Source organism: Morus notabilis, unplaced genomic scaffold, assembly GCF_000414095.1.
Source record: "Morus notabilis unplaced genomic scaffold, ASM41409v2 Scaffold874, whole genome shotgun sequence".
In the NCBI taxonomy this organism is placed as follows: domain Eukaryota; kingdom Viridiplantae; phylum Streptophyta; class Magnoliopsida; order Rosales; family Moraceae; genus Morus; species Morus notabilis.
The window spans coordinates 116,047-129,335 of NW_010359266.1; the positions used below are offsets into that span (position 1 = coordinate 116,047).

A 13,289-nucleotide genomic window follows, 5' to 3' on the forward strand; every position below is an offset into this window, starting at 1 on the left:
GGGTGGGGGGGGGGGGGGGGGGGGGGAGAGAACGATCGGCGGAACTCAGGAATTTGCGGAATTCCTGTCGCAACGGAGGGGAAGAGGAACGAGAGGGTCGACAAGAGGGAATGAATGGGGGCCCAAGGGAAGGTGCGTTGGGTCGTCGTGGAGAGTGGCGGGGGGTTTTCGGTGAACCTGAAAACCCGGGATTCCGTGATCAGAGATGTGGCATGGGTGGAAATGGTTACAGAGGAGGGCGACATAGGGAGAGTGGGGAAAACAGGGGGGTTTTGGGTGAGTTGCCGGAGAATGAGGATTGGACCTCATACCGCCGGCGGCAGGTGGAGTGTCTTGTATTCAGTGGCGATGATCCCGATGGATGGGTGTTCCGAATGGAACAATTTTTTTCCATCAATCGTTGTTCAGAGAGGGAGAAGCTGATTACCGCTAGAATTGCTCTGGAAGGAGACGCCCTGTCGTGGTTCCAGTGGCAGAATGGCCGCCGTCCGTTTCACGGTTGGACGGAGTTCACGTTGTCTCTTTTGCAGCGTTTCCGCTCATCGCAGGCTGGAAACCTCTGTGAGAAGTTCTTGGCGATTCGACAAGAGGGGACTGTGGCGGATTATGGCAGACAATTTGAAGTTTCTGCCGCCCCACTCTTAGAAGTTCCTGAGGAAATTTTGGAGGGCATTTTTGTTAATGGATTAAAGGCGGAGGTTCGGGCGGAGTTACGACTCTTAAAACCGGAGGGATTAAGCGAAATTATGGAGATCGCCCAGAGAATCGAGGAGAAAAATGAGTTGCTACGTCGGGAGGTTGCAGGGTCAAGAGTGTCGAGGCCACATTTTTGGGAGGTCCACGAGCTGATTTCTCTACCTTTCCTGCTAGATCAATTCCTGGAGTGGAATGACCTCAGTGAGCTCCAGCCATGGTGGCTAGGGCAGTAGGCCAAAAGCGGGAATTTCCTTTTCGAAAGTTGTTGGACTCGGAGTTGCAGGAGAAGAGAGACAAGGGACTTTGTTATAGGTGTGATGAGAAATTTTTTTTTGGTCACCGATGTAAGAAGAAAGAGCTCCGGATTATGTTGGTTAGTGATGAGGACTCCACGGAATGTTTGGAGGAAGATATTGACGTGGCAAAGACTGTTTGGGAGGAGGGGCAGCCCGAGCTTATCGAACTATCATTGAACTCTGTGGTGGGCCTTTCAACACCCAAAACTATGAAGATTCGCGGATTAATTGCTCAACAAGAGGTAATTGTCTTAATCGATTCTGGAGCAACGCACAATTTTATTTCCTTAAGTTTAGTAGAGAAATTGTCCATTCCAATTTTTCCCACTGCCGGGTTTGGAGTGCAAGTAGGCACAGGGGATTCGGTTAAAGGGTAGGGACTTTGTCGTGAAGTGTCATTGAGTTTTACCGCAACTAACCATAATAGAAAACTTTTTGCCATTGGAGTTAGGGGGGGTGGATGTTATCCTAGGCATGCAGTGGTTGGAAACATTGGGGGGTATGCATGTGAATTGTAAATCTCAATTGATGAAGTTTCGGATTAGGGGGGAAGTGGTGACATTGCGGGGTGACATGACTCTCTCCACTTCTATGGTTTCCCTTAAAGCAATGTTTCGGACCATTAAACATAAGGGACAAGGCATCTATTTGGAGTTACAGGCGTTGGACATGGAAAGGGAACCAGACCGGCCACTTCCTGCCCAGATCAGTGCACTATTGCAGCTTCATCCAAGGGTCTTGAATATGCCGGATGGACTTCCACCTCAACGTATGCATGACCACCGCATTGAGCTTCAACCGGGCACTGCTCCTATTAGTGTTAGACCCTACAAGTATCCCCCTTTTCAAAAAAATGAGATTGAAAAGTTGGTACGAGAGATGCTTGCAGCCGGGATCATCCAACCAAGAAACAGCCCGTTTTCTAGTCTGGTGCTTCTAGTTAAAACAAAAGATGGTAGTTGGCGCTTTTGCGTTGATTATCGCGCTCTCAACAAAGCTACAGTTCCGGATAAGTTTCCCATCCCGGTGATTGAAGAATTATTGGATGAATTGTTTAGTGCCACTATCTTTACCAAACTGGATTTGAAATCGGCCTATCACCAAATTCGGATGCGCGTGGGGAATGTTCCTATGACGGCTTTCCGCACACATGAGGGCCATTATGAATTTTTGGTTATGCCATTTGGGCTAACTAATGCTCCGGCCACCTTCCAATCTTTGATGAATGAGGTACTAAAACCTTTCTTGCGGAAGTTTGTTTTAGTCTTTTTTGATGATATTTTGATTTTCAGTAAAACCTTGGAGGAACATGTTGGTCATTTGGAAGTGGTTTTGACTGCCTTGGAAGATAACCAATTATATGTCAACCAAAAAAAATGTACTTTTGCCCAAAGTCGATTGGAGTATTTGGGTCATATTGTTTCTTGTGATGGAGTTTCGGCCGATTCCAACAAGATTCAAGCTATGTTGGATTGGCCCACTCCCGGTTCTATTAAGGAGCTGCGTGGTTTTTGGGTTTGACCGGTTATTACCGGCGTTTCGTGACAAGGTATGGCCATCTTTCCTGGCCATTGACACAACAATTGAAGAAGGATAGTTTTAATTGGTCCGAAGAGGCTGAGGCTGCTTTCCGAAGATTGAAACAGGCCATGACTACAGTTCCGGTTCTAGCATTACCGGATTTTTCACAACCCTTTGTGGTAGAATCCGATGCTTCGGGTTTTGGGATTGGCGCGGTTTTAATGCAACAACAACGGCCTATAGCCTACTTTAGTCAGGTATTATCCTCTCGAGCTAGGGCTAAATCCGTTTATGAGCGCGAGTTGATGGTTGTGGTGTTGGCAATCCAGAAATGGCGACATTATCTCCTTGGGCGGCATTTCATTGTCCGCACTGACCAGAGAAGTTTAAAATTTTTGCTGGAACAGCGATTAGTTGGGGAAGAGCACCATAAATGGCTGTGCAAATTGTTGGGTTATGATTTTGAGATCCAATACAAGCCATGGTCTGAGAACCGCGTCGCTGATGCTTTATCCAGGCGATCTTCGGGGTTGGAATTGATGCTCCTTACCACATCCGCGGTATATGATGGAGCTGAAATTCGGCAGCAACTTTTAGTTGATCCGAAGTTGGCAGGAATTCGGAAAGAGTTGCTGGGCAATCCGAAGGGGGTGAAGGGGTTTTCTTTATGCAATGACATGTTGCTTTGCAAGGGTCGGGTGGTCCTAACTCGGCTATCTCCTCTCATACCGGTCCTTTTATGAATTTCATGGCAGCAAGGTTGGAGGACATTCGGGGGTCCTAAAGACGTTTAAACGATTGTCCTCCGAGTTTTTTTGGTATGGCATGAAAAAGGATGTAGTCTCTTTTGTGGCAGCTTGTCAAGTGTGTCAACAAAACAAGGCGTCTACCTTGGCTCCTGGGGGGCTATTACAACCATTGCCACTGCCGAACTAGGTATGGGATGAGATCTCGATGGATTTTGTGGAAGGCTTGCCCAAGTCGGTGGGAAATGACTCAATCTTAGTGGTTGTTGACCGGTTGAGTAAGTATGCACATTTTTTGGGTCCACGCCATCCTTTTTCTGCAAAGTCGGTGGCTGCCTTGTTTGTTAAAGAGGTGGTGCGACTCCACGGGTTCCCACAGACTATTGTGTCCGACCACAACAAAGTTTTCCTCAGCCAATTTTGGAAGGAGCTTTTTAAGCTGCAGGGCACTGCCTTACATCATAGTACGGCTTACCATCCTCAAACGGATGGACAAACGGAAGTGGTGAATCGGTGCTTGGAGGCCTATTTACGCTGTTTTGTTTCCGGGAAACCTACTCAATGGTTTTCTCATCTAGCGTGGGCCGAATATTAGTATAACACAAGCTTCCATGTGTCCGCGGGAATGACTCCTTCCGGGCATTGTATGGCCGTGACCCTCCTAAATTGCTGCGTTTTGAGTTGGGTTCCACAGCTAACTCTTTGTTGGAGGAGCAATTGCAAACTAGGGATGCTATTTTAGAGGAGCTGCAGGGCCACTTGCTTCGGGCGCAGCATTCAATGAAGAGGAACGCAGATCTTAAGCGTCGTGATGTCTCGTTCGACGTGGGAGATTTGGTGTTCCTGAAACTTCGGCCCTATCGCCATCGTTCCTTGGCCAAGTTTTTGAATGAAAAGCTTTCTCCCCGGTTTTATGGTCCCTATAGGGTCGTGTCGCGTGTGGGGGCAGTGGCGTACCGGTTGCAATTGCCTATAGCGGCTAAGATTCATCCAGTCTTCCATGTGTCGCAGCTTAAGAAAGCCATTGGCCTGCCTATTTCGACTCAGGAGGTTCCGCCCGCTCTGGCGGCTGACATGGAGTTACGTGTGGAGCCGGAGAGGTTGTTAGATACTCGTTTCTCTAAGGATACTGGGCAGCTAGAAGTCTTGCTTCAGTGGCGTTATTTACCGGATTATGAGTCGTCTTGGGAGCTTTTCGATGTCATTCAGCAACAGTTTCCTGAATTTCACCTTGAGGACAAGGTGACTCTTTTGGGGGGCGGAGTAATTGATAAGCCTCTACTTAGACAAGTTTATGTGAGGAAGGGTCGGGAAAGTGATTAGGGGATTGTTAGTATATAGGGTCGTATGTGTATAGGCTTACGTGGTTATTATGTGTGTGAGTATATGCTTACGTGGTTATTGTGTGTGTTAGTATATGCTTACGTGGTTATTGTGGGTGTGAGCACAGGGGATTATTGTTTAGTATTGTTGGGGCAGAAATAAATAGGTGGACACACTGGACTAAGGAGCCAGGCAATCATTGAGTCTGTATCGGAAGTCTTGGCATTTTGGCTGAGCAGGAAAGGTCCTTCGGTTTCAAGAAACCGTTTCTGTAGTTCTTGTGGATAATTCAATAAAAATTCATTCTTTCATCTTCTTGATTCAATTACGCGAATTAGTTACTCAGAACTTACCACTTTCTTGCGGGCATCAAGCCATCAACCGATAAAGCTTTTAAAGACTTTCCAATTTCTTTGATTATTTTGAATTGGACAGGTGTAATGGGGTAAGTACATGTGATGTCTTTGCTGGTTCTTTGATGGTTTTCAATTTTTAATTTTTTCATGTTGTTTCTTTACCGTTTTTTTGTTTTGATTCTCGAGAACATCTTGTCCTCTTTCCTTTCTGTTGTTTTCAGTAACAATAAAGGAAGTTTCTTATCCCAAAAAATAAAAATAATGATAATAACAAAGAAGGTTATTGGCTAAAAGTCAATTTTTCAGTTTTCACACACCATCTACTTGGGCCCTAGATTCCAATGACTTTTCAAAGACCAAAATAGCATCAAGGTTTTTTACTAAAATACAAGAAATCTTCCCAAATTTCAACAAACAAGATGTTGATAAAGCCCTGGGAACTTTTGATGAAAACAAAACCAAACTTCATCTACCGGGTATATTTACCTTTTCAATCAAGTCTAGAATAACTGTTACAGCAGGCTCTTGCAAGTATCTCTTCTTGGCTGCAAGGGCGATGATTCGACTGGTGAATTCCTTTATGTATGGTGTGTTTTGATTAAGATTCCATTCCTCAACGAGTCTTCCAGACCGGGCAAGAGCACCATAAGCAAATAAGCGACCCAACAGACAATCCCTTGCTTCCTGCAACGCCAGAAGGAAACAAGCTATAGAATCATACATGGAGAGAGCAGAGAAGCAGCCAAAGAATTCAATGAAACAAATGTAAAAGATCTTGCCACCTGGCCCTTCATTGATGAAGTTATCTCTAGCAAATCGACTGTGAGTTTCAGAAGAGAGTCCACTTTGATGCTGGGTATGGTTGCTACCAATAAAGTTAAACCTAATGCAAAGCCTTGTCTCGCACACTGCAAAAATAATGTGTTAAGGGTTGGCCAATATCAAATTATCCATATGCTTGTTTACGTAAATAGAGATGAAATATCATGCACAAATCAAACTACAAGAACTCTAGGATCCCTCTGAAATCAATTACGCTCTATCCGTTTTAAATTATACTAGGACTAATGGTTTTCCAAAAGTATTATTATTAATGGAACAAAACTTAAAATTATTACAATAAATAAAAGCAGTAACCTCTTATATAGAGAAGAGAACAACTCAACACCCATAGTCTTTATGCACATACAACGGTCAGAAATAGCTTTAAACAAACGAACAAACAAACAAAGTAAAAGAAGATAAAAGATAATTATTCAACATACCTCTCTTGATGAAGTAACACCACGAATAAGCCTACGGACTGCGTATCTCAAAGAGGGTGCACACTCATTCAAGCCATCATCCTTTTCAGCATCAAACTTCAATCCTCCCTCAATCGAATCCTTATTCTCAAGCCTGTCAAACGCTTTCTGAACTTCCTGCAACTCTGTTACCAAAGCTTATGCCGCTGCTTCTCTCACTGAAGCATCAAAGGACGCCAAGTCCTTGAAAACACCAATGTGGAACTCAGGCAGAATGCTACTGGATAAGGATCCAACCGTAGATGCTGTGGTGGATGCCTGAATACCGTCGTGCTCAACATCCATCTTTTGGGGCTTAAATTCGTCATTCTCCAAGGCCGAACGACGCCTCTCTTTGTCCAATGCTTTCCTCTTCTTTCTTCTCTCCATGGGTTTAATGGAATCAGAAACAATAGAGGGTCCAGCTTCCTCATCTACCACTGATTCTTCTTCTTTGCTCTTTTCCGTCTTTATTTTCTTTTTCAATTTGTTACTCGAGACAACATTATTTGCAGGCACTTTTAACTGACCATCTTCAATTTCTGCGGATTCTGAGCTCCTCTTTTTACTACCCATAGCAGCTCAATATATCTTCTGAAAAAAAAAAATGAAAAAAAAAACACACACACACACATAACAATATTAATAACAACCATAGACGTACATGCCAGTCGTAGTAGATCAAGTTGACAATTATATTAAAATAAAATCATGGAAAGAAAACAAAATAAAAATAAAAATAAACCGCACAGTATATACCATAGACTGAACCAGAAGAATAAATACTAAAACACACATGGAAAAAGAAATATGTGTAAATATTCAGATATCTGGGTCTGTGGGGTTTTTATCAATTTTCTCATAATTAGCTACTTTGAGAAATTTCGACAGATGAGTAACTTGGTTGTTTGTTTTGCTTCTCATGGGGCTTTTGGTTAATTGTTTGTGTTGCATTTCTTTTTTGAATTTTGGTATTAATGCTTCGCACTTATGCAATATAAACTTATCTTGAAAACTTGTTCAAATGTGTCTGAAAACTATTTTTAAGTTAATGGGCTACATGAAATGGCTCCGTTTGGTAGTGATTTTGAGAAGTCAAAAGCACTTTTTTTTTCAGCTGAAGTTAAAAAAATGTGTTTGGTAAACACATAAAAACAAATTCTTAAAGAATCTAAAAGCTATTTTCAAGTTGAAATTAGAAGCAGCTCAATTGCTGCTTCTGATTTCCGATTATGCGGGAATCTCTTAAATTCATTAATGAAATTTTTGTTCTTCCCAAAATAACCCTCAAATCTGAAACTCTCTTCGTGATTTCAAGCTAGTGTACGGTACGCAATGCAAAACCCTAGCTCTTATGTTCATAGCAATATAGCTGGGTTTGTGAATCTGTTGGAGGTCTGTAAGTCGGCGAATCCGCAGCCGGCGATCGTCTAGGCGTCGTCGAGTTCGGTTTACGGGTTGAATTCGAAGGTACCGTTCTCGGAGAGGGACCGGATTGATCAGCCGGCGAGTCTCTACGCGGCAACGAAGAAGACTGGTGAAGAGATTGCTCGCACTTATAACCATATCCACGGGCTTTCGATTACTGGATTGATGTTTTTCACGGTTTATGGACCTTGGGGAAGGCCAGACATGGCGTATTTCTCTTTCAGTAAGAATATTCTGAAGAGGAAGTAGATCACGATCTTTGAAGCGCCTAATCATGGGACTGTGGCGAGGGATTTCACCTACATTGATGATATAGTGAAGGGCTGTTTGGCGGCTTTGGACACGGCGAAGAAAAGCACCGGGAGTGGCGGGAAGAAGAGGGGCAATGCTCAGTTGAGGGTCTTCAATTTGGGGAATACTTCACCGGTGCCGGTGACACAGCTTGTGAGGATATTGGAGAAGCTTTTGAAGGTGAAGGCCAAGACGAAGGTCTTGCCTCTGCCGAGAAATGGAGATGTGAAGTTTACTCATGCCAATATAAGTTTGGCCTACAGAGAACTTGGGTATAAGCCCACAACCGATTTGGAGACTGGATTGAAGAAGTTTGTGCGTTGGTACCTCAATTACTACCAAAATTCCAAGAAGAGTTCCTGGTGAATTCAAAGATATGGGTTTGATTGATTGCTTGTTATCTCATTCCATTTGCCAGCTTTGCTCAATAGCTTTATCATACTCGTGATATTGTCATGAAAAGATTAATGGTGTCCTTATACGGATTAGTTTGCTATTTGAGGGCACTGGGTTGCAGGGGGATACTTGATAATCTTTATCAAAGGAAAACTGGTGGGATCTTTGATTGTTTTTCCACATGTTGCTTCTTTAAGATGTCGTTTCTAGCTTAGAAGCTGTACACACAGTTCATGACTGATATATCACAATGATAATGCTAGTTGGTGGATTAATTTTTATCTGGATGTCACTTGAATAAAAATAGAATTCTGCTGCAAATGCAATTGCTAGAAGCTACTTCATCTTGTGTTATTATATATATATGTTTAAATTGTGTTCTTATTTTTGTATTGATTGATTTTATGTTCTGCATAATTGAACTTATAACTTGGAGAACCTTTAGTTCACAACATTGCTCTTAATTGTGGATCAGAAAGAATCATATTTTATGGTTGTGCTTTTCCATCCTTTGTTGATAACTTGAACACTTTGATATTTTACAGTGTTGGCCCTCTTGCTGGGTTTAAAGCCTTTGCCATTATTCATGGAATGGAAGTATAGAACAATTGTTACTGCGCTTTTACTAAATTTAACTCGTTTAGTCGCATTTCTGACAATATAATGTTGATTTTGGATTGAAAAACTACTAAATTGTCTTCGTTGGAGTTTGGTTTGGCAGTTCATCATTACTGTGTTCTAGTGCCTACTTTCTTAGCAGTTTCCTAACACGCTTGGTTGGGTAATGTATTTATAGTATCTTCAATCTTGTTATAATTTCCTCGACATAACGTGGTTGGTTTTGCTTTCTTGGTTACTAATTCCCTTGATCGTTTTGTACTTATGAGAACAAGTTTACACGCTCAGAACTATTTATTTCAGAGATGATATTGAAAAATCACGAAAATTTACATTTCAGAGATGCTTCTTATCCCATGTTTTATCCCTTTGAATCAACCATTACCATATTACACTCAAATGCTTAGTTAATAAAAGTATTTTAAATGAATCACACCTAAATAAATTCAAACATTGAAAAAGAAAATAAATATATATTTTTTCTACACAAGCTTCTTGGCTAATAAAATAAATCAAATTTATTTAAATTCACCTAGTAATTTGCCTAAAATATCTTTTTAAATCAGTGATACGGGTTCACACAATTAAACAAGTATTTTTAAATACTAAAAATAATTATATATATTTAAATTTCATATCATGTCTATTTTGGTCATTTTACATACCCACAGCAATTCCACCTCAAAATTTACCAAACGCTATTTACTGATTTTGAAACCAGCACAGCTACTATAATTATAATTTACCAAACACTCAGCTGCTTTTTAAAACAGCTGCTTTTTCTTTCAACACAGCTAAAAGCATTTTTTTTAAAATCCACAGCATTACCAAACTAAGCCATTGTTTGAAAAGGAACCCGAAGACACATCTTTCCCCTCCATTGCAAAAGTTCCAAAGTCTTACATACCAAATATAGCTATTTTTTTACTAATGGCATTCCCAAAGTAGCCATGCCAACGATTTCAGTACTTAAAGGTTTAGTTAACCTTTTTATTTTTATTTTAACATAACAAAACAATGTACCAATAGTATATCTTTATTCTTTCGTATAACAATCCTAATCACTAGGGGATGTTTGTTTCTCTATTCGTCCCTGATTCTGAATCATGATTCATAGTTCTCTACAGTGTTTTCTCTCATAAAAAATACACGTAAAACGAGAATGATTCTGAATCATGATTCTGAATACATAAACTAAACGTCCTCAAACTGCAGTATGGATCATTTCTTCTCTCTGCAGATCCACATCTCAGCTGATGAAAAGAAAAATGAATGTATAAATAGAATATTTTTCGTATTGCAGATTACAATCATTTAAACTGAATATGGATCATCTCTCTCTCCATAGATCCTGGCCAATCTTATCTTGAAGGCAGGGAACTACATGGCACCAACAAAATGATCGTGCATCCAAATGGTCCTTGTGTTTGGACCACTGTAACTAAAACATCTGCAATTTGAAGTGAAAGTTACAAAATCTCAACCATAACATCCATCTAATAAAACTTGTTGATAAGAAGCAGCAACAAGTTTTGCATTCTTAGTCTCCATCTCTGATCGAAGCAACTCTAACCCAGAACTAATATCACTAAACTGAGGGTTTGAACTGTCTCCTGAAAGAAAGACATGGCTGCTGTTGTTTAACTCGATCCAACTACACCCGGGCTGCTTCTTGACTCCTGCGCCTTTCATCCTTGTCCAAATGCTTTCAGCATCTTTTCTTTTTCCACAACTTAGGTACATTTCTGCCAAAATCAAGTACACGCCAGAGTTGCTAGGCTCCATTTCCAAAATCCTTTCCCCAGCAATCTTGCTAACCACAATATTCTTGTGGATTCTACAAGCACCGAGCAATGCCCCCCAAACGCTAGCAGGAACATCAGTTCCATCTGCTCTCATCTGATCTAAAAGACTCACTGCCTCATTGATAAGTCCAAATCTCCCCAGTAAATCAACTAAACAAGTATAATGCTCACTTGTTGGCTGAATAAAATACTCATGTCTCATCATATGAAAGAAATATCTACCAAGGTCTACCAGTCCTGCATGGCTACAAGCAGATAGAACACCAACAAAGGTAATATGATTGGGCTCAACATCTTGTAATCTCATCTTTCGGAACATGTCCAAAGCGTTTTCTCCATTCCCATGGTGAGCAAATCCACAGATTATAGAATTCCAAGAGATGATGTCATGGTTTGACATAGAAGAGAATTCCAACAGAGCAGAATCTATGTTCCCACATCTTGCATACATGGTAATTATGGCATTACAAACTGCCATAAAACTACCATATCCTGTTTTTACAACCAGGGCATGAGTTTGCCTACCAAGCTGTAATGTTGGCAAGTCGGAACATATTGTCAAGACACTAGTAAATGTGGCTTCATCTGGCAGAGATCCCAATTCTTTCATTCTAATGAAAAGCTTTATACCTTCTTCGCCGCGATTATTTTCTCCCAATCCGAATATGGTCACATTATATGCAGTTGCATCTCGACTTCGCATCAAGTCGAAAACACTAACTGCGTTGTCAACTTCCCCAATCTCAAAGTACCCAACAATGATATTCGTCCACGACACAACATCACTATAAGGGCTTTTCTCCAGAAATGTATGTGCTTCCTTAACAAGTCCATTTCTTGTGAACTCCAACAGAATTGAATTCCATGTTTTTTGACATTTTTCCGGCATTTCCATGAAAAGTTTCATGGCAAGGTTAGCCCTCCCACTCTTGACCAACCCATTCACCAATTCACCCCAAGAATCAAAATCTCGCTTTGGCATTTTCTGAAACAAAGCTTGAGCAATTTCAATGTATCCATTTTGCATATACCCAACCATCATTGCATTCCAAGCTTGAGTATCCCTCAAGGGCATGTTATCAAAGAGCTCACGGGCTTCAACAATCCGCCCTGCACTTGCGAGCCCCGAAATCATTATTGTCCAAGACACAACATCCCGGGTAATCATTCGTCTAAAATATTTCTCAGCCAAATTACATTCTCCACATCTCACAAGCCCACCAATTACCAAGTTCCAAGAAACCACATCCTTCAACAGCATCCCATCAAACACTCGTAAAGCTTCACCAACCATCCCATTACGAATATAGCCCGCAACCATCGAATTCCATGTGACAACATCTCTAAACCCCATCCCACTAAAGACTCTCCACGCGCCATCAACATCTCCACACTGCATCAGCCCAGCAATCACCGTGTTATACGAAATGACATCTCGCTCCGGCATTTTATCAAACATCTCGATGGCATTATCAGCACATCGATTCAGAAAATAGCCACGGATCATTGCGTTCCAGGTAACAGTGTTTCTCTCTGGCATTTTGTCAAACAGCTTCTGGGCTTCGTCGACCGAGCCATGACGCATATAGCTGGAGATCTTGGAGTTGAGAGGCTTTAGGTCGGGAGGGATCAAAGAAACATGGTTTTGTCGTATGAGGTTTGTTGAGACCGTACATATCGGACTTATGATTTGCGGAGAGATATTTCGGCTGAGTGTCAAGAGCATGGCACCATTGGCCTATGGACGTACGCTGTCAAACATGTCGTTGTCTTGTTTGAATCGAAAAAATATGTATGAATGATGTTCATGGTGTATTATTGAAACCCAATTGGCAGAAAACTAATTACAGAACAAAAAATCGATGAAAACTACGAACTAAGCAATCAAAAGTAAAATCACCCATTAAATAAGCAAGGAAGTAAACTACTAAAAATCAAAGAGAACCAAAGAAAGAAAAAGAGCTTACAAATGGGAAGTTAAAACCTTGAAGAGTGTGGTTGTGGCAGGAAAAGGGGTTGTGGGAATTTTATGAGGAGCTTCAAAAGCAATGGAGCTGTGGCCGTGGCTGACAAAATCAGAGAGAGAGAGAGAGAGAGAGAGAGAGAGAGAGGTTGGAGGTTTGCAAAAACAGTAGTTTGTTTGGATTTATTTTTTTCAAAAATATATCAGGGTTCAGGGTTTAATGTCCCGAGGTGAGATAGATTTTTTTTTCCCCTGAATTATAAGGGGGAGATTTTTCTTTTTTTTTTTTTTTCTGAATGAGAAAAGGATTATTGGTTTCAATGACCATTTTAATTTTCTTGTAGTTTTATTTTTTCACTTCATTTTTCACTCTACTCCTTTTTTTATATAATAAAGATGAATGGCCATAAATATAAATTTTTTTTTTTTCATTTATATACCTTCAATTTTAGGTTAATTACATTGATGCCTCCTGAATTTTAGAGTCATTATCAGTTTACTCCTGAATTTTAAAAATTCTCACTTTGCTCCTTACAGTTTGAATTGTTCTCACTTAACTTCATTTGT

The 13,289-nt window shown here is 41.0% G+C and overlaps 2 protein-coding genes and 1 pseudogene across 3 annotated transcripts in view; 1 reads left to right on the forward strand and 2 right to left on the reverse strand.

Moving 5' to 3' along the window:
• LOC21387670 (DNA polymerase V) overlaps window positions 1–6,869 on the reverse strand; it is a 13,180-nt gene extending 6,311 nt beyond the window's left edge. The window contains 3 exon segments of the mRNA XM_024162906.1: window positions 5,425–5,622; window positions 5,721–5,846; window positions 6,204–6,869. Of these exon segments, the coding sequence (XP_024018674.1) occupies window positions 5,425–5,622; window positions 5,721–5,846; window positions 6,204–6,797 (918 nt within the window). The 5' untranslated portion in view covers window positions 6,798–6,869.
• A 654-nt stretch (window positions 6,870–7,523) lies between these two features.
• LOC21387672 lies at window positions 7,524–8,518 on the forward strand (annotated as a pseudogene).
• Window positions 8,519–10,275: 1,757 nt separating this feature from the next.
• On the reverse strand, window positions 10,276–12,938 carry LOC21387673 (pentatricopeptide repeat-containing protein At4g02750). 2 transcript variants are annotated; one of them, XM_010093935.2, is made up of 2 exons: window positions 12,727–12,938; window positions 10,276–12,510 (listed from the first exon to the last, which is right to left on the reverse strand). In XM_010093935.2, the coding sequence occupies exon 2, from the start codon at window positions 12,483–12,485 to the stop codon at window positions 10,434–10,436; it is 2,052 nt and encodes a 683-aa protein (XP_010092237.2). In that variant the 5' UTR covers window positions 12,486–12,510; window positions 12,727–12,938; the 3' UTR covers window positions 10,276–10,433. The 2 variants fall into 2 exon arrangements, with proteins under 2 accessions (XP_010092237.2, XP_024018673.1); XM_024162905.1 differs by having other exon boundaries at window positions 10,276–12,529.
• Between the last annotated feature and the right edge of the window lie 351 nt (window positions 12,939–13,289).

Excerpts from the sequence above, each read along its gene's own strand:
- LOC21387673 (XM_010093935.2), bottom strand. The coding sequence starts at position 12,485 with ATGCTCTTGACACTCAGCCGAAATATCTCTCCGCAAATCATAAGTCCG.